At 39.0% G+C, this 19,942-nt stretch overlaps 2 protein-coding genes across 3 annotated transcripts in view; one reads left to right on the top strand and one right to left on the bottom strand.

Annotated features, from left to right (window-relative positions):
• The window catches only part of LOC307124756 (uncharacterized protein), a gene marked incomplete at its 3' end in the record, with an annotated part of 457,096 nt that overhangs the window by 185,428 nt on the left and 251,726 nt on the right, over positions 1 to 19,942 (bottom strand). The gene's annotated exons all lie outside the window — the stretch shown is intronic.
• ltbp3 (latent transforming growth factor beta binding protein 3) overlaps positions 8,391 to 19,942 on the top strand; it is a 59,138-nt gene continuing 47,586 nt past the window's right edge. For both annotated transcript variants that reach the window (XM_079815323.1, XM_079815322.1), the window contains exon 1: positions 8,391 to 9,042. In XM_079815323.1, coding sequence (XP_079671449.1) covers positions 8,802 to 9,042 — 241 coding nt within the window. In that variant the 5' untranslated portion in view covers positions 8,391 to 8,801. The remainder of the gene's footprint in view (positions 9,043 to 19,942) is intronic.

Here is a 19,942-nt window from a genome sequence, read left to right as displayed (position 1 = left end):
ATGTTTCCAACTATTTGTAAATCGTATCAATAGTGTAGCTTTAATTGGCTCATTTAAGGATCAATAATGGAAGTTATCCTGTACTAATGTTAAGATTTATTGCAGCCATAGTCATTTGGTTATTTATGTACACAAGTATCATACATTTTAAATTTAAAATAAGTATTTTACTCACAAAGGCTGCATTAATTTGATCAAAAATACAGTAAAACTGAAATACAATTACAGTTTAAAATATTTATTTCTATTTTAATATATTTTAAAATGTAATGTATTCCTGTGATGGCAGAGCTGAATTTTCAGCATTACTTTAGTCTTCACAGTGATTTGATGCTCAAGAAACATTAATTACTGTCATCAATGTGGAAAACATTTGTTCAGTTTAATATTTTCATAATTTTTTTTTTTCAGGATTATTTGATTAACAGAAAGTTCAGAAGAACAGCATTTATTTGAAATATAATTATTTTGTAATGTTATTGTCACATTTTGGCATCCTTGCTGTAGAAAAGTATTAATTTATTTAGGAAAAAAACATTGCTGACCCCCAAATTATGAATGGTATGTAATCCCACAGTATATCTGACACCAGTTCAGTTTTTCACGTCTTCTAAGTGAAAAAGTATTTAAAATGGTCTAGAATTGTACCTTCTACAGAATCAGCTGTTGTCAGTCCTGTTTTTTCCTCTCTTTTTTTACCTAGCAGTTCCCCGTCAGTCAGTTCAACCCCCAAAGACTTCCATTGTAAGGCCACTGTGCTCTTTTGCCCCAGACGATGAGACATCAGCCAAAGTCTGACCCACATTTAGTTGATGTTTGGCCAGAGTTCTCCTCCCTTCTTGATTCTGAAGTGACTCATGTATCCGCTCAGGCGTGATTATAGTCTCTGTGACGTAAGTCAAGACCACTGTGCTCTTTGAGCCCACACCCTGCCTCCAGACCACATAGTCCCGGCTCTCCATGCTGCGGTAAGCAGGTTTTAATGTCACACTGAGGGTAGCGTTTGTTGGCTTGAACACTCACCCCAGTGCTCTGTCATCAGACTGTTAGTGCTTATTCTGATGTGCAGATTTGCTTTTCATTTACAGAACTGGTCATGTATGTGGCGTTGCGGTTGTCTTTGGTTGTATTTAAGTCATCTTAAAAGCTGCGTGGGAACAAGCCTATAGTGAATTTTGTTGATTTAAAATTAATATGTGAATATATATGTGCATATAGTTTTTTTCCACTGAAGTTTTTTTTTAAATCAAAAGGCACATACATTTAACCATGCTAGCTACAGTGAGACTAGAGTGAAGTAACCTAACGTGTTTTCACACTTGAGTTCTCTTTAAAAGAACCAAATGGGGTCTCAGACCTCTTTGTGTTCATACATTGCTCTTTAGATCTAGTCCAGGTCAATAGTTATGTATCCTCCATTATTTGATCCCATTCACTAGTATTGTATGTGCCTTACTGTGACCAAGATTTGTATTTTTAAAGAATATTTGTATTTATTATTATTATTATTTTGCAAAACAACATTGGTACAAATGCTGTTGATTGAGCCTAACTTTGAACATGGAATATATAATATAAAAACACTTTTGCACAAACTGCATCCATATTATTGTACACACATGCACATGCACATGTATAATCACGTTTATTTTGAATCGGTTTCCTTGAATGATCAGCATAGAAATATTCATAATTCTACATTGCTGAAAATAAATTAAAACGATGGATTATTTGAAAATGATTATTTCATGTTTTTACAATTTATTATTTATTGATGTTGTTTTTGCTTGTTTCATTTTTAAAATAGTAGGCTACTGTCAGTGATTGCATTCATTCAGAATATTAAAAATTGTCCTGGAGGACTTTGTGCTCACAATGGACATTTTAGTGAACCGTACTCAGACCACCTCCCAAAATGGTCTTGGTTTGGTTTACTTAAAAGGGTCTGAGATTGTTTGGAGTGTTCACATACGGACCAAAAATCCAGGGAACCATCCTCAGACCCCTGCAAAAGTGTGAAACACCCTAGGCCAGGCTGAAATAAAATTATACAGCAGTAGGCCTATAATATTTAGAGACTTTATAAGGAGTGTTGCTTTTGAAAATCATTATGTATGTTTGTGTGTCAGAAAAATGGACACTTGCTTTTTCTGATCATGATATAGCTCTCTGTGTGCATGTGTGTATTTTAGCATAAAAATTCCTGTGTGTGTTTGAGCAACTGCGCATGTCTGTTGAGGGTTTTGGTGCTGCATGCCTCAGTGTAGCCAAAAATGTAAGATCTGCCTGTGAACTCTCTCCGTGTGTGTGTGTGTGTGTGTGTGTGTGTGTGTGTGTGTGTGTGTGTGTGAGAGAGAGAGAGAGAGAGAGAGAGAGAGAGAGAAATTGAGGAGCTCTCATGCAGTCATTTCCTCAGTGACTGAAAGCAAACATTCTCACTTTTCTTAAAGGAAGTGACTCAACTCACTTTCTCTAACTTCGCCTCTCCGTCATCCTACTCTAACATCTTTACCCCCCCCCCCCTTCTTGTTTACACACGTCCTCTATAAAATCACACTCTGTGGTTTTCTTTGTTGGGGGTTAAATTTCAAAACTATTATATTTTTATATTTTGTAATATCTATTTTCATCTGGCCACATGAACACATTTGTGTGAATATTCTTATATTTACAGTTTGTTCTGAAAATAAACGCAGGCTACTTTTTTCGGGCGACCAGAGATCATTGAATTGGTAATGTACAGCTGCCATTACATGTCTTCTAATTTAGGAAACAAATGCTTATTTTTACCCCTTTATAAAAAAAAATACATGGCGATCAGTTTGTGCTGCATAATTTCTGTAAAATCATAATACAGAATATTTATGAAAATACAGTTTTCTTAGGGTTAGGGATGTCATTTTTATGCAATTGGTGTCAAATACCACCAAATATGTAGCTATCTTCACAATGTTGTTATAGTAACAATCATTGTAGCTACTGGTAGATAGTGAACAAACAATTAGTGGGCTATTTTATTTTTATTTTTAGAAAAGCCTTCATGCTAGCCTACTCCAAACAATGCCGATTAATACTTGCTTGCATAATACTTCACAAATACCAGATAATGGGTCATTTGGGTCTTGCAAGATACGATTTGTAAATCGCCTGTAGTGTGGTAAATTGCGTTATTGCTCCGCTCAGGCAGGGGCGTAAATTTCATCTAACAGTTGGGGGGGACAATAAACATGAAATTTCTCAAGAGCAAATTTTGAAGGGGACACAAATAATACAGCCAAAATCGTTTCTTATAAGGATATGTGTACCACAAAAAACAAAAAACATTTCGTACTTAGGCTACTTGGCGTTTTGGTGCACTGAAAAATTATTTAATGTCTATTTTTCTTTTCTCTTTCATTTTATCTGACCAACAACACAAAGTGATAGTTGTTTAACCCTCATTTGTGCTTTGGGGTCAATATGACCCCAATCGACTTTTCTTTAGTTAAAAATAATGTTTCCCTATATCTCAGTGGAATGAAATCTTGTGACTTTTTCTAAGTTATCTAACTATACACACACAAAAAAACTGGGCTTGATTCGGTTGTTCTAAAGGGATGTAAAAAAAAAAGTCACACTCATGACCTTTGGGGTCAATATGACCCCACATTGAAATGAATGGAAAAATCGAAAAAAAATTGTTTTTTATTTTTCTTTTGTCAAAAAAAATCTATAAATCCAGAATAAATCTGAAAATTTCCATACCACAATGAAGTCCTGGTACTAGAGCACAAATGTAATGTGGAACGAACATGATCACTTGCACACACACATGCTCGCGCACACAAACACACACACAGGTGTGACTCCAATTGAAAGCATTTTTTTAGAAATTGACAAATAAAATCAATAATTCCAGCATAAATCTGAAAATTTACACACAGAAATGAAGGCCTGGTACTAGAGCAAAAATGCAATGTAGAAAAGACATGCTCACTCAAACACACACACCCGCACGCACACATACACACAAACAGGTATGACTGCCACAGCCAAATAAAATCAGCCATAAATGCAGAACTAAGATAAAAGGGGTGAGACCTAATGCACACACACGGGCACACACATACACACATGCGCGCACACACACACACACACACACACACACACACACACACACACACACACACACAGCACACACACACTCGCACGCACACACACACACACACACACACACACACACACACACACACACACACACACACACACACAGAGAGAGAGAGAGAGAGAGAGAGAGAGAGGTGTGACTGTCACAAATAGCATCTGTATGGAATTTGTCAAAGGAAATCAGAAATCAGCAAATGAAATCATTTGTCAAATGAAATCAGCTATCAAATGTAGAACACATGTGAGTGAATCAGTGAGACCTAATGCATGCACACACACACACACACACACACACACACACATGCAGAGAGAGCAAGGGAGAGATGAAAGGCAACTAACCTGTTCAACTTTGAGAAAGTTTACACTGAGATCTAAGAGCTGCAACTTTGTTTTGAAAATAAATAAATTGTTCCCACACGAAAGGTATACAAGAGGGTCTTTGGTGTCCTGCACACAGTTCTGTGGCAGTATGGCAAAGAAATACACTCTCCTGGAGACTTTGAATTACTTGCTTGATTCAAGAGAAACTTTAGGTGTTTCTTATGTGGCGATTTATGTGGTATTTTGTAAAAACAGACATTTCAAAACGCATCAAAATCTACCAAAATTCTACTATTTGAAAGAATATTTATATTTAATGTCTTGTATAATGTGTATACATGTATAAATTCACAAAATGTATCACAAAAGTTATGATATGAGCAGTTGGCCACATCCAGTAAAATGAATGGATCCCTATGGCCCTCTGCTGGGTCTCTATGGACAAAACAAATTCTTTCTTAAATTGTAATTCCTTCAGGTTTGTCTTTGACCAACAGATGGTAGAATTGTACAGCTAACACCTAGATCAGGGGTCGGGAACCTTTTTACCAAGAAGAGCCAAAAAAAAAATAATTTTAGAGAAATTTTTCAAAAGAGCCACAGCAAAATTTACACCTGTTTATTAGAAATATTTGCACATTTTTATGCATTTTAATGTAATAACAACAGCATTAACATACCACTTGCAATGTTAGTAGTTCTGGTAGTTGTATAGAACACCAGTAGGTGGCAAAAATGCAAACTAACGATTACACAATATATACAAAGCACTATATTTTGTTCACTGATATAGTGCTGATTTTTAACACAAAAAAAGAGAAACGGGCAGCATAAACACGCGATTAACAAGAAGTATTGTACCTTATACTTGCATTAATGAGATTTTTGTTGCTGCATCATTTTGCTGAGTGCTTTGAAGTTGGGGTCGGAATGAATGGTAATCGTCGTCTTTTTTTTCTTTTTGCCATCTTGCTCTCGTTGATGATTTTTAATTTAGATAGCTGCTTAACTTGATCTAGACATGATGCAGGCCTAACCAATTAAAATTCAGCTCTCTGAAAGGTAGGCTATACAGGCCAAACACCGCTGTCAATCATATTAAGCTGTAAGTGTCTTACCTAAATATTTTTTAACATATTTAATAGGGATGCAACAATACAGTTAGTCCACGGTTCAATACATACCTCGGTTTTTAACCACGGTTTTCGGTTCGGTTCTGATGGCTTGTCACATCAGTTTTTTGCTATTCTATTCTTAAGCGACAGGAACAGCAAGAGGTTAAGGAGAAAAAAGACTATTTTTTAATTGCAATTCTCTTTCTTTATTTTACTTAAAATAATTGAAAAACCTTACTTAAACTTAAAACTTTCCTTAAAAAAACCCTTGTACACATTCCTAGTGTATGTATAATATAAAATATATATATGTAAAGATTTACACTGGCAGCTCATAGATGTACAGCAGCATTTAAGTATGAAATTGAATGAATAAATGTAAAAATAAAACACTACATAGACTTCACTATAAAATATACATTGATTCTTATTAAAGCTACTGTATTAAAGTTTTTCAGTCAAGAGCAGTGAGTGATTTTCTCTTTGTATTTTGTTGTTGTATTAACATTAAATGGACAGTTCACTCAAAAATGAGAAATGAATACAGGTTTGGAACAATATTAGAGTGAGTAAATAATGACATAATTTTAGAGGTGAACTGTCCCTTTAAGGACCGCGTGTTCACTAGGCTGCGCTGCTTTCAATTTGCTTTAAAGACCTGTTTTCAGTCTGCGTGCATCTAATATACAGACACGCGCCGATTTTACTTTCACTGTAGACATAACCGACTGTGTTTATGTAAACATGGTGTGTATTTGACAGCATTAGCGCAGTAAGACTACTTAGTCCAGTAATCACGTGTTTGACAAGCGTTTAGTGCGCGCGTTCGGAAAAGCGCATGTTAAAACCGCGCACACGCCGGCAAGGCTTTAAAACGCATGCAAATAATGAACTTTCGTGATTGTGAATAACTATAGTGTCCCGTGAGTATAACTCTACCACTAATGTGTGATGTGAATGTATGACGCGTTGTTCAGTATTGGGATGGAGGCAAATGATTGAATTTGTAGAAAAATACTTAATTAAATGCAAAACCGAAAAACCGCAATTCACAGGCGCGTATTGAACCATGAAGGCCGTCGAACGGTACAATATTATATTGAGAATTGTGGCATCCCTAATATTTAATTTAATTTTACATATTCATAATGTTAAATTATACATTAATCAAGTATGCTAATAGTTTAAAAATAATTATCATCATCGAGGGTGTATTTTTCAGTCAACATTTGAAAACTGGAGAGCCATATAAAATCCGGAAAAGAGCCATATATGGCTCGCGAGCCATAGGTTCCCGACCCCTGACCTAGATCAATATCCAGAAACAAATTATATTTAATTTAGATCATCATTTAAGTATTTTTTTCATAAAAAATTAATATTTCACACGCAAGCTAATGGTATAGTTGAGGAATTGTGTGGTAAATAGGTACAAAAGTACTTTGTATATCCAAAAACACAGCATTACTGTATAGATGAGAAGTAAACAAAAAAAATAATATATTATATGTATTATTAAAAATTTACATTTTTTTTACAATCATTCTTTAAATTTTGGGGTCATATTGACCCCAAATGCACTGAGTGTAAACAGGAAACTAAGGACATATGAGGGTTAAATACGATTAAGGTTCACCACGCAGTCATATTATAAATATTAAATTATCTTGCGTCCTCCACAAAGTATTTTATACTATGATATTCAGATCTTTAGATATTCAGCTGCAGCAAGCCCTCTGATCTGCCACTTCATATTGAGCAAAACCTTTAGGTTTAGAATGAGCGCCAATTCGGGGGCGGGTTGCTTGTATTTTGGGTTCATTAGCCAATTATTCGTAATGAAAAACACAACTACAAAACAGTACAATGACACACTCCCTTAAATAGGCGCTTTTACATTTCGCTTTGAAACCAAATCTTCCGCGATCATCTTGTCTGTCAGCTGTTTGCCCGTTCGGCTCGTGCTGTATTGAGCAGACACGTTCAGTTTGTAATAGTTGTGTCAAATGATTTTATTACTATAAAAATTAAAACGACGGTGGCCCGGGGCAGTGCCGCAGTGGGCAAGTGATGTTAACAGTGTTTTGTCTAATCTGTATTAAAGAGAAAATAATCACTTCATCTGATGTTTAAAGTGAATAAAACAGCTTACTGGAGTTTCACAACTGCTGTCTGAAGAGCTTTGTTATCTCCCCAAACTTGTGTGGTACTTTATCTACGTTCTATGGGTAACGTTAGATGAGGTGCGCGGTGGATCAAACCACTGTGGGGTAAGGGGGAGGGGGGACTCAAAATGTTTCTAAACTTAAAACGCATTTTTTTTGTGTCCCGTTTGCGTTTGTATTGTTTTACTACTTACACATTTATTTTAAGTATATATCATTATATTATTTACAATACTCAGCATGGTTTTCAGGGGGGGACAGCCCTCAGATTGGGGGGGGTCCTGTCCCCCCCGTCCCCCCCGCGATTTACGCCCCTGCGCTCAGGTAGTAAACACTAGAAATAAGTCTGGCACAAACAAAAGGTTTGGCCTAGGGCACCGTAGCTGCTGCACTGCCACTGTCGTTTTACTGCTATGTTTACTGACCGGGACCGCAGCGGAAGATCACGTGCAGCACCTTCATCGAGCGCATGAAGAGTGCGAAATAAGGGAAAAAGAAGGTGACGAAGAAAGGCACCGACAACAAAACCACATTGAGTCCCGCTCTTGTACTGCTCTGGCCCTGCGCCAGCTCGGCTGCCCGTGGATTGGCTCTTGCTTTGCCTCTCCTCCTCCTAAACTTTCCCAAAATGAGATACGCACACACACGCCATCCACGCAGCGACTAAGGAGGACTAGGCTTTAAGGAATGAGGAGTTTTTCACCTTATTCCACAGCCAGGCTGTCATTTAAAACATGTAAGAATTTAAAAAAATGTGCCAAATGGCCTCGATGCGGATAATCTGTATTTTAATCCACCGAACCGGATGTAAATTTTCAAGTGTTTTACTTTAAACGGGACAGGAAGGCATCAGGAAAACTTTCTGCGCGAGAACTTTCATAGCCAGCGCTGCCTGGGAAAAGAGCGCGTGCTTGCGTACATTTTCCAAACTGGGCTCCAGCAAAACGTCTTCTGCTGTCGTGCTCGTAGGGACTGCCTGGTCCGCTCGGGCTTTACTTGGATATTCTGTGGGTGTTAGCGTGAATGCCCTGTGTTGGCATTGAGGGATGCCAGCATGCCCTCGCTGATTCTCTCCCATCTGCTCCTCATCTGGCTCGCGCTCCAGCGGCTGGCTCTGTGCGCCGAGCGCGCGTCCACTCGCGAGCGCTTCAAAGTGGTCATCGCGCCACTCATCTGCAAACGGACATGCCTGAAGGGCCAGTGTCAGGACACCTGCGAACAGGGCAACAATACGACGCTTATCGGTGAAAACGGACAGTCGGCGGACACACTGACCGGGCCTGGCTTCAGAGTCGGTAAGACAATTCAAACACGTTTTTAACGGTTATTTTTTTGGTTCAGTTATAGGACTGCTCACGAGCTGTTATTGTTAACATCTTCACTCTTTAATACGTAATTCTCATAGTTCACCAAAAAAACAAACATTTCAGCGTGAATTTGCCTATACTTGAATTAAATATGTATTAATCCGGTTCCAAACCTGTATGACTTTATTTATTTAGTAAAAACACAAAATGAGACTTTTTATAAAAATAGTTTTTTTGACAGTCTCCATTTAAGCTATACTTTCATTGCATCTTTTTTTTTCAATTGGCCTACAACGGTGAATAAAGGGAATGGTGACTTGGGCTGTCATTCTGCCTAACGTCTCTTTTTGTGTTCCACTGAAGTAAGTCAGTCATACAGGTTTGGAATGACATAAGTGTGAATAAATTGGTACAGAATTGATATTTTTGGGTGAAATATCCTTAATGTACAAACTTAATGGTCGAATATCTGGCACCGGCACGTGAGTTTGTGAGTGGAAATGCAATAATAACCCCCTCTCTCTTTTTCCTTGTATTTTTCTCTCGCTCTTCTTAATGGTTTCTGCATATTGTCTGGTTGGCAGAGCTCTTGCTCTGAGCTGTATCAGATTGGATGTGGTAAGGCATGGTGCCATAAAGTCTACGCAGCAAGATCTGTAGCCTACTGCATACACACACAAACATTCTTAAACACACACATACTGTACATATAGCTACATTCTCTTTGTCCGCGTAAACACACACTAAAATAGTTTGTGTGTGTTTAGTGAGAGAAACCCCCTGTCCTCAAGGGCTGGTCTGCCAGTTTGTTATTTCAAGTAAAGAATGCCAAAAGCTGATATACTTAGTGTATCTATAAGTGTGTGTGTGGGTATATTTAGCTTGACATGTTTGTCTGGGTTTTGCATCAATATTGTGATGAAAGCTATTGTTATTTTAGTAACTCTCATCAGGTTCTCTCCCTCTTGCTTTCTGGTGCTCTCCAATTTTGTCTGCTGGATGCCCATATGCTTTTGAATGAGTCGAGTCCAAAAATAAATAAATGGGGTAAAAATAAAGGCGGAAGCTGAGTCACTGCTGAGTGAAAGCTACATTTATGGAAGTCCATGCACATCAAGCTCAAAGACTTTTACTAAGAGCATCTGTGGTTCGTGGTGTATGAGAGTTTATAAGGATGTGGGATGACTTACTTTCTAAATAGCAAACATTATATCTGCCACATATTCTCGGACTCAAAGGATTTTGTTAGAATCTGGTTCTAAAATAAGCACAGCTTTATAATTAGAGATAGGCAAATAATCTGTTTGATATTTATTTATTTATTTTTAACAACAGATATTCTATTTTTCAGTGTAATCGTTTATTTTTTATTGTTTGGTTTACAAACAAATGACACCGTTTAGTAGGTCTCGAAAGAAAAACAGGTAGCGTATTTAATATAATGTTTGTTTCATTTTTTAAATACATTTATCTTAAATTACACTGCTCAAAACAAAGATGAAAATACATTTGTGAACTTTGCATAAATATATAATGGCTTAAATAACAATAATAAAAATAATAGGTTACTATTAGGGGGGTATTCCAGAAAGCAGGTTGTGTGACATACCTGGGTATGTTTAAGAGTAAGTTAGCGGATAACCTCAATTTTCGGTTCCAAAAACAGAGGTAACTTTCAGGGTAAGTAAGTAGCCATAGCAACTCACTCTCTGAACATAACCTGCTCCGGAGCAGCTTCTGTTCCAGGGTTAGTTTGCTTAAGAGGTATTCAGATGTTTTTTATATAATGAATATAGTTATTAATATAACCAAAATTGTTTCAGTTATATAATGTAAAATATTATATATTAATTCTAAAGAATTAGAATAAAAAAATAAAAAGTTTAAAATGTTAATCCAATTCAAATAAATGTATTATTAATTTTATTGTCATCTCACATGGATCTGCATTCAATTAATTAGCATCACAAACATTATAATCCTTATTCTCAGTGAATAAATATAACTTATTAAATGAAGACATTGAACATTAAACAAAGGTGAAATATAATGTGGATAATATTGAATAAATATCTTTTCGTCAGGTTAAAGCCCCTTAATCTAAACCTCTCTACTTAACCGTCGGACTCTCACAACCGTCATGTTTGTAGTTTTTTAACACTTTGTTCCGCATTTGTAGTTCTAATCGAATCCTCGTCCATTTCGCAATAGGTTGTGGGCAATATCAGCCGTTAGAGTGCGCGTCAATCTGCACTTTGAATTCTAACCGGAAATAGTTGACCATCCGGGTATCTTTGGAATACTCTTTTCAACATACTACGATTTGGGACATACTAATTCTTTTTTCGAATACTATTTAGGACCGATAGTATGCGAACTGGGACGCAGCATTTGTTTCTGTTTCCATGGTGAATCATCGATTCGTTGCTCTGTTGAGAATGCCTTGTGTGTTAACGGTTAACATACCCTGAGTTGTCTGAACTAACTCCCGGACTCGTTTTTGGAACCAGCATACCTCAAGTAAGCAAGGTTTGGGTTAATCAATCGAGAGTTCAAGGTATATGTGACAGTAAGTTAACCTTGCTTTCTGGAATACCCCCCATGTTATTATTATACATTACCATTCAAACCGATTCAGTTCAGTTCTCGTTTATATAGTTATACCACCATATACGTGACAGAAGAACCGACACTCAACAGCAAGTATTTTATGGACTGCTTTTCACAAAACGGCTTGTTGCAAGAGGATTATGTAGAGGAGTACCTGGAACACTATCACAAGGTACGCTGGGATGATGAAACTTTGAAACAGCAGTTCTTCAGCAGGATGGACGATATCCTCGTCCAAATGTTGCTGTTGGGGGCGGATCACGTCCTTTCATCGAATTCACCAATTACGCCTTGTGGGTGTGCGGATCCTCACTCACCGTAGGAATCATTGAGGACAACGACACCATTAACTCCCACTCCCCAGGACTATCAACTCCTCCAACAGCCATCTCTCTGCCCACTCCAAAGAAAACACTTCGTCCCAGTCCGGAGTGTCCTGGAAACACAGATATATCACCCACTATGGACCCAGAGATGACTTCCATGCCCGCCACGGAAACAGAGCCTGAGCCTGCGCCCGGCGCAGACTAAGAGCTTGAGCCCCCTCCATCCCCGGAGACAGAGCCTGCCACAGTGTCCACCCTGGAGAAAAATCTGGTCACCGCTTCTGTCTTGAAGATGGAGTCATTTGCCAGGTCCATCGTGGAGTTAGCGCCGGTAAGACAGTCCGCCATAGAGCCAGTAGAGGAGGGCTGGCTCATCAATATCACAGTGGAGCCAGCTCCCATGCTTGTCCTTAACCTTGAGCCTCCTCCTTCCGCCACAAACTACATAATGGACGACCCGGTCCCAATGTTCTGCCCACCCTATGCTCACCATCACCGCTGGCTCCACCAAATTCCTAAGACTCACCTGCCTTGCTGATGTTTTGCAGCTCCTTGGCTCTGCCCGCGCCGCTGACTTCCTCCAGCTCGTCTGGGAAACGGACTCCATTGCTACACCTTGGCCTGTCAGCCCGTTGGCTCTGCCTCGGCTCTACACTCCCTCAGCTTCACCGTGGTCCGCCATCCCTCTGGCTCCACCTGGGTCCATTGTTACCCTGGTTTCGCTGTAGACTTCCAGGCGAGGAAGTGCCTTGTGGGAGGGGGGACTAATGTCAGGGTTATGTTATGTTTCATTGTGTTTGTGTTCATGTTCATATGTTTCCTTTCAGTTCAGTTCTCATTTCTATAGTTACTAAGTTCTCCTTAGCCGCTTTTCCACCATCAGGCCGAACGGTTCTAGTTATGTTTCCTCTTGAGCCTGGTTTGGCAAGGCACGATTACAGACCATTCTCTCTGCCTGGAATTCTCAGCACTGTTGGTTAACCGTGCTGTTAGAATGCGTGCAGTGACGTCACAACTCAGGATTGGCCACTTGTCTGTTGCCTGGCTACCAGTTTATCTGTAGCTGGCTAAGTATGCTTTTTAAGTGACGTAAACACAAATTAATAATAAAATGAAAAGAAATATCTGATCATCCTCAATAACGCGGCCACTATTTACATCTCATAAATCATCAGTAAACCATTACATTACATTCCAAAGAGTGGCCGTTATCAGTCCCACTGTGGAAAAATGAAACCATATTCCGCACAGGCTGTCCCTGATCGACACGGAATGTGGAATGGAATGGTTAAGCAAAGAGGTTTGCTCAACAATGGAAAAGCGCCTCTTGTTTGTCACCTAGGTTACTAATTAATTCCACATGTATCTAGTTAAGTTCTCTGTCTTTAAGTTCTCCCTGTTTTGTTCATTCCTTTGTCGGTTCTCGTTGTTTATAGAGTGGGATGAGTTTCTTCCCTTGTGTATTCTCCATGATTATTATTATTGAAGTATTCATCTTGGATTAGCTGCTTCATATAACTTCTTTATACCAGCATATACGTGGACAGTAACATTAACATATTTTTTTATTCTCGCTTTTAATTAATTGAATGTCCTGTTTCAATAAAAGTTTTAATTTCTTTAAAAAAAAAAGCCCCAAATGTTTGAATGGTAGTGTATTTTGGTATTATCGTGAAAAGTCAATAATGATTTATATGTCTATTTATAACCGTTCCCATCTTTATTATAAAGGAAGCTGTGGTTTTTATTTTGACTCAAATTAACTGAAAGTCATTTGTACATCATAAGTGAATGACGAATCCTGTCCTAAACTCTCACAGACACTTTTGGAATTTTTTAAAATTCAAAACCCTTACCGTTTTAACCACAACCCTACACCAATATGATCTTAATGTCTATAATGTGTTAAATCTGTAATGTCTATAATGTGGACACAAACTTATTTTCTCACAGTCCTTTTGTTTGCATGAAAGTGTGAGTATTTGTCTCTCGGAGATTATGAAAACAGACAAGAAGCTCCCACAATCCCTAAAACATGTTATCTTCAAAAATGCTCCCTAACCAGTCCTGAATTTTTCTGAAACTTCTGGATCTAAGGGTCCATTAGGGAATAATACTCTCCTCAGAAGGTCTTTCTGTTACATTTGTTTAGTTCTGTCAGTTCATTGTGTTTCCCTGTGCCCGTTTGCCTTTGCTTCCATGGTTGTTAATTAGTTCTACACCTGTTCTGTTGTATGTTGTTTGCTCCTATGTGTATAATATTAGCCTTTAGTTTAGTCTGTTCCATGTTGTGCAATGTTTATGTGAATGTGTTATTGCTATATCTGTCTCCTAGAATTTTCTCTTTTTTTTTTAATAAATAAGTATTTTTGATTAATCAAAGACTTTTTAGATCTGGCATGTCTCACATGTGTGTTCTACTTTACCAGCCTCACTAAACACCTGTCCGTCCTCTCAGAGATTTCGTCGCCTATATGGAGTGGGTGCTTGTGAATAACAGATCTCCGTTCACCATCTGCCCCTCCGAGGAAGACATGCCCGCTCCACTCTGGACCCAGCCACCTCCACTGCACGGAGCATATGCCAGAGCCCACTACAGACATGGAGCCTGAGCCTTCCGCAATGTCAGCGCCAGATGGAACAAAGACTGAGCCAATCATCGCCCTGGAGCCCGAGCCCAATGGATTGCTGTTCCTGCCCAGCTTCAAGTTTCCTGTGTCTCCACTGGTCCTTCCCAGCTCCAAGTCTCCTGTGTCTCCACTGGTCCCATCCATCTACAAGTCTTCTGTGTCTCCAAGGATCCCGCCTAGCCTCCCTCTTCCACTCCTCTGCCCTTAACAGCCAGTTCCTCTGTCCCACCTCCTCTGGTTCCCTTCTGTCTCGATGACTCCTCTGACTCCACTCTGCTGTGTGGATCTACCTCCGGATTCTCTGACCAGGTGTGCGAGCCGACTACACCATCCATCACTGTGGGTGTCCTCTTGGAGTTGGAGTGCATGGAGTGGAGCCATTCCCACACTCCCATCACTGAGGGTGAGCTGCAGCTGACTTCTGTTCCTTATTATGAGGAAATGGAAGAGGATATTTTCCTGTGTCTCCCATCCCTGCTGGTCCTGCCCAGCTTCAAGTCTCCTGTGTCTCTGCTGGTCCCGTCCAGCTCCAAGTACTCCTCAACCCATAACTGCCTGTTCTTGTCCCACCTCCGCTGGTTCGCTTCTGTCTAGGCTCCTCCTCTGACTCCAATCTGCTGTGTGGATCTGCCTTAGATCTTTTGGTCTCCAGCTCTGCCTTGTCAAGAGAATCCCCTGGCTTTGCCTCTAGCCACCAAGCCTGTCACTCCCCCCTGGCTCATCCTAAGGTGAGACCTGTTGTCTCCACCTTGTCTCCTCCCTCCCTCTGCTCCACCATGTTACCTCATCCCTCTGGCTCCACTTTGGTCAGATGTCACTCTGCCTGCGTCACAGACTTCCAGCTGTGATTCGCCTTGGTCCTTAGTCCCACCAGCTCTTACAGTTATGTTTACTTCTGTCAGTTCATCCCTGTGCATGTTTGCACGGTTGAGTTCTAGTTCCTTGTTTGTTTCCATGGTTGTTAATTAGTTCTACTCCTGTTCTGTTTTCAGTTGATTGCTCCCTTGTGTATTTTAAAGGGTTTGTTAAATTATCAATTATCCCATAATTTACTCACCCTCAAGTAGGGCTGGGTATTGTTCAAAATCTTTCGATCCAGAGCCAATTTCGATACCTCAGTTTCGATACCGGTTCCTAACGATACTTTTTTCGATACAATATGTTTTAAAATCCATTTCAACATCAACAAAAATACATTAAACAAAAAACTTTTATTTTTCACCTTTAATTAAAACAAATTCTGGTAACACTTCTCTCTCAGGGTAACATTATTAATACAACTGGCTGTGCTTTTTGTAAGGGTGCTCCGATCAGGATTTTTGGAGCCGATCACAGGAAGCAGTATCTGCCGATACGATTACCGATATCGATCTATTTGAAGCCTTCTTTTTATCATGTAGAATTATTTATAGGGAATTTTACAGACATTCATTCAGGGCCTGAATTTTATTTCTGACAATGGGGGAATCCCCCTTAGGCAGGGGTGTCCAAACTCAGTCCTGGACGGCCACTGTCCTGCAGAGTTTAGCTCTTACTTGCCTCAACACCTGTCTGGAAGTTTCTAGTATGCCTAATAAGAACTTGATTAGCGGGTTCAGGTGTGTTTAATTGGGGTTGGAGCTAAACTCTGCAGGACAGTGGTCCTCCAGGATCAGGATTGGACACCCCTGCCCTTGGTGACTCTTGTCATATAAATGTATATAATGATCTCACCTAAATATTTGATCATGCAGTGCATTTTTGTTTTTAAAGACACATTTTCAGGTCTAACATTAGTATTTTTCTTACCTCAATACTAAAGACATTTACTAAGGAATCAAATGTAAATTAATATTGGTCTTCCCTGAATAAATTAAATTAGATCAATCCTTACACTTAAGGTTGCAAAAGTTAGTCATTCAAGAGCAGCGAGTGTCATAAAGGTTAATCAAACAACACAAGACAAAGAGAAACTCAGAGACAGCAGCAGTTTATTCGACTGCTGTCACTTTAAGAGCGAACACGGATACGGTTACATGCAGTTGCACAAACGTTCACTCGCGAGTCACGGCGGGGTTTACGTGCATACTCGTCAAGACGGTCATTTAGTACATACATTTGTGTATGTGTACAAATTGTGTATTTGTACTCGCAAGCTTTTTGTGAGATGGCCTGTGTGTGTGTGTGTGTGTGTTTGTGTGTGTGTGTGTGCTGAGCGGTTTGAACACTGGCAAGACTTAAAAATAAATGCAAATGATAAACTTTAGTGACGATGCGACACTGCCTCGATTGTGCAAGTGGCAAATCCTGTGTCAATTGTGCAGCTCGATTTTAGTCGATTTTAGCAGATGCGATGCGCTTATGTGAAGCCATTTGAACATTTTGAAAGGGAGAGAGAGAGAGAGAGAGCGCGCACGCGGTGATTCACTCGCGCTGTTTGTGAACTTACATCTCACAGAAAGTTTTCCTTTTGCGCCTTTGTTTGCAATACTTATCGCATATATTGCACTTTGCTGACTCGGCATCCACTTTTATAAGTGTTTAAAAGCCGCTTGGCTTTTCGAACCGATATTTGGCACCGAAATATAAATAATTTCAGGGGGTTAATAAAGGCCTTCTGAAGCAAAGCAATTTATCCTTGTAAGAAAAAAATATGCATATTTACAACTTTGTAAACTATAATCATTGGCTTCCGTTAACAGCCGTACGCAAGTCTAGTTCCGGCAGAAGAGTGAACTCTGAACTTGTTTGTGTTATTGCAATATCTATATCATAGTGTTTTCTCTTTTTTAATTGGTATTTTTGAATCATATTTGTTTGTGCGTGTCTAACACGTTACACTTTCCTTGTCCAGAGTACATAGTTCATGCTGTTCATGGAAATAAGCACTGCAGCTATGCTCAAACTGTATTAAAGCTATAATCATCATCATTACCATAAACCTTTATTCTAATGCCAACAATGAGTTTGCCATAAAGTATTTTACCTTTTACTTAAAGCCTGACTTAGTTGTCAAGATGATACATATTACATTTTTCTCTGACTTAGTCTTGTGGTTTTAGTCATGGAATGCATCAGGCTGCCTGGAAGATCAGGCACCTGAAGAAATACTCACATGTTGTGGACCAATCTTATTCGACAAAGAGTCTCTAACTTTACTTGTAAAAATTGTATTATGACAGACAGTTTGTTTCATTAGCAGTTTGTTAAGTACCGAGAAAGCAGCCTCTCTCTCTCGTTTTGTGTCCCTCTGTCTGTCTGTCAATGCCAGCATCTGGGTTCTGTGGTGAGAGGTCTGTAAACCCCAAACCATCCTCCACTTCTGCATAAGTGCCCAGAATGATGCCAGCATGCAACGGCAGCACTACCCCATACCTATTCCTGTCCTCATTCACACACACACTTACACACTCTGCCTCTCTTTCACATGCAAACGCCACATATTTTCTTGTATTTTGGTTTATTTATTTATTTAACTGGGTTCTACTTACAGCACAGTCTGTGATCCCTCTTTATTCGACTACTTTAGATTGCGATGCGCAGTGTATGCTGTGATTTAGAGCACACACAATAGTAAGAGCCAGATTTATTACATAACTAGATACATGAAGTCTTTGGAGCTAATCAGGCTTTATTCCTCCTCTATGCATGGAAAATCCATGCAGCAAGCCACAAAGGAGCAGTTTCAGAGTGGAAAATGTGTCAGAAATCCAGTTGAACATTCCAGAAGCCTGCCAATCCTTGTGTGTTTGAGTGTATGAGCCAATGGCCATCTACCATTTGTTTTAAGTATGATGTGCAGTGCTTATTAGTTTCTGTGTCGTCAACCTCTGGTTTCTCAGTCCATTCCTTTCGCCATCCTTTTTTAAGTTTTGCTACTTTTGTTTGTAGATCATATTTCCCATTCTTTCTTAAAGTCTGCATGAAATGTTAGTTGCGATAGTCTTTTCGTCTCTATAGTGGTGTATATCCGAGTGAAACGGCTTCTTGAAGAAGAAGAAATGTAGGGCAGATTTCATTTTTTCCAAAGGGAATTGAATGGATCATTGTGGTTTGCTATTGCTGTGTTCTCATGTGAGTGACAGGTTGTCTCGCACTCACGCCAATAAACACGTCATCAGAGATGCTCCATGAGGGAGTGGAAGTTATTTTGATTAAAGATTACAAGGACACATGATTAAAAAAATAATAATAAAAATGTGCACGGATAAGTAATTTCTAATAAATACTGCTATATTATATTCCATAAAAATATGAATTGCAATTTTGATTTCATTGTGACTTTAAAGATTCCATGCGCCTTCTACACAGAAGATAGCAGAGAGGAGTGAGACGCAGTTGGCATAATTGGTCTTGCCAGTCAAAGACTTTGAAACACCAATTAGAGGTTGTGTTGGAAAGTGATAAGAGAACACTGTGTATAAGTGAGTGTCTGTGTTTGAGGGAGAGGTGGCAGCTGTGAGCTTTTTAAAGGGCAATATTGAAACCCAGGCCCTTAAACAAGCATTCTGGTTTACTCAGAGTAAACTCTCTGCTTTTCACTGTGAGAATGAGGCCAGTTATTTAAAGCTGAGCAGAGGAATGTGTGTGTGTATTTGTTATTGGCTGCTTACCCTATAGTTATTGAGAAGTGAAAACATCCAATGGTTAATGGTAGACAGGTTTTTTGAGTAATTTAATTATTTTACAAGCTCCATTGACAACTTTAGCACTTTATTTATACAAGACCATTGTCCCTTTGTGATGTTCAGTATTTAAAGGCATAGTTCCACTTAGTTGACTTCCTTTCTTCTTGGGAACACAAGAATATACTGTATTTTGAAGAATGTTTTATTGTCCATGCAGACAATGAGACAATGAGGTCCAGTGTTGTTTTGGATCCCATTAACTTTTATTGTATAGAAAAAACCAGTTCAAAACAGTGACATGAGGATGACACATTTTTCGATATGGGGTGAACCATAGACTAGTCAGGGCAGATGCCATATTGAATTTTACACCGATGAAAACCGCTGTGAAGGATAGACTATAGTTTTTACAGTGGTACCTACTGTATAAAGGTACTAGATCATATTTTTTTCAAAGCTCACAACTTTCAAAGGAGTTTTCCAAAGTTTCTTTGGAAAGAGTTTTGTGAGTTAAACAATTGGCATGTTGTTAAATTACTGTAGAAATCCATTGAACATAACTCCCTGTATTTCTATCCCTTGCAGCCTTGTTTTCCTGTTAAAAAATTAAATGTGGCCCTTTAAGAAAGGCAAAGACATTTAAATATTACTGTTTGATAACATCAAGGTTCCCCAGACTAATCATAGATCAGCCGGAGGCAGTGATGTCAACCGT

This window comes from Gobio gobio (genome assembly GCF_949357685.1).
Source record: "Gobio gobio genome assembly, chromosome: 4".
Classification (NCBI taxonomy): domain Eukaryota; kingdom Metazoa; phylum Chordata; class Actinopteri; order Cypriniformes; family Gobionidae; genus Gobio; species Gobio gobio.
The sequence above is the reverse complement of the archived record's forward strand: the minus strand, read 5'-3'. Positions and strand labels throughout refer to the sequence as shown.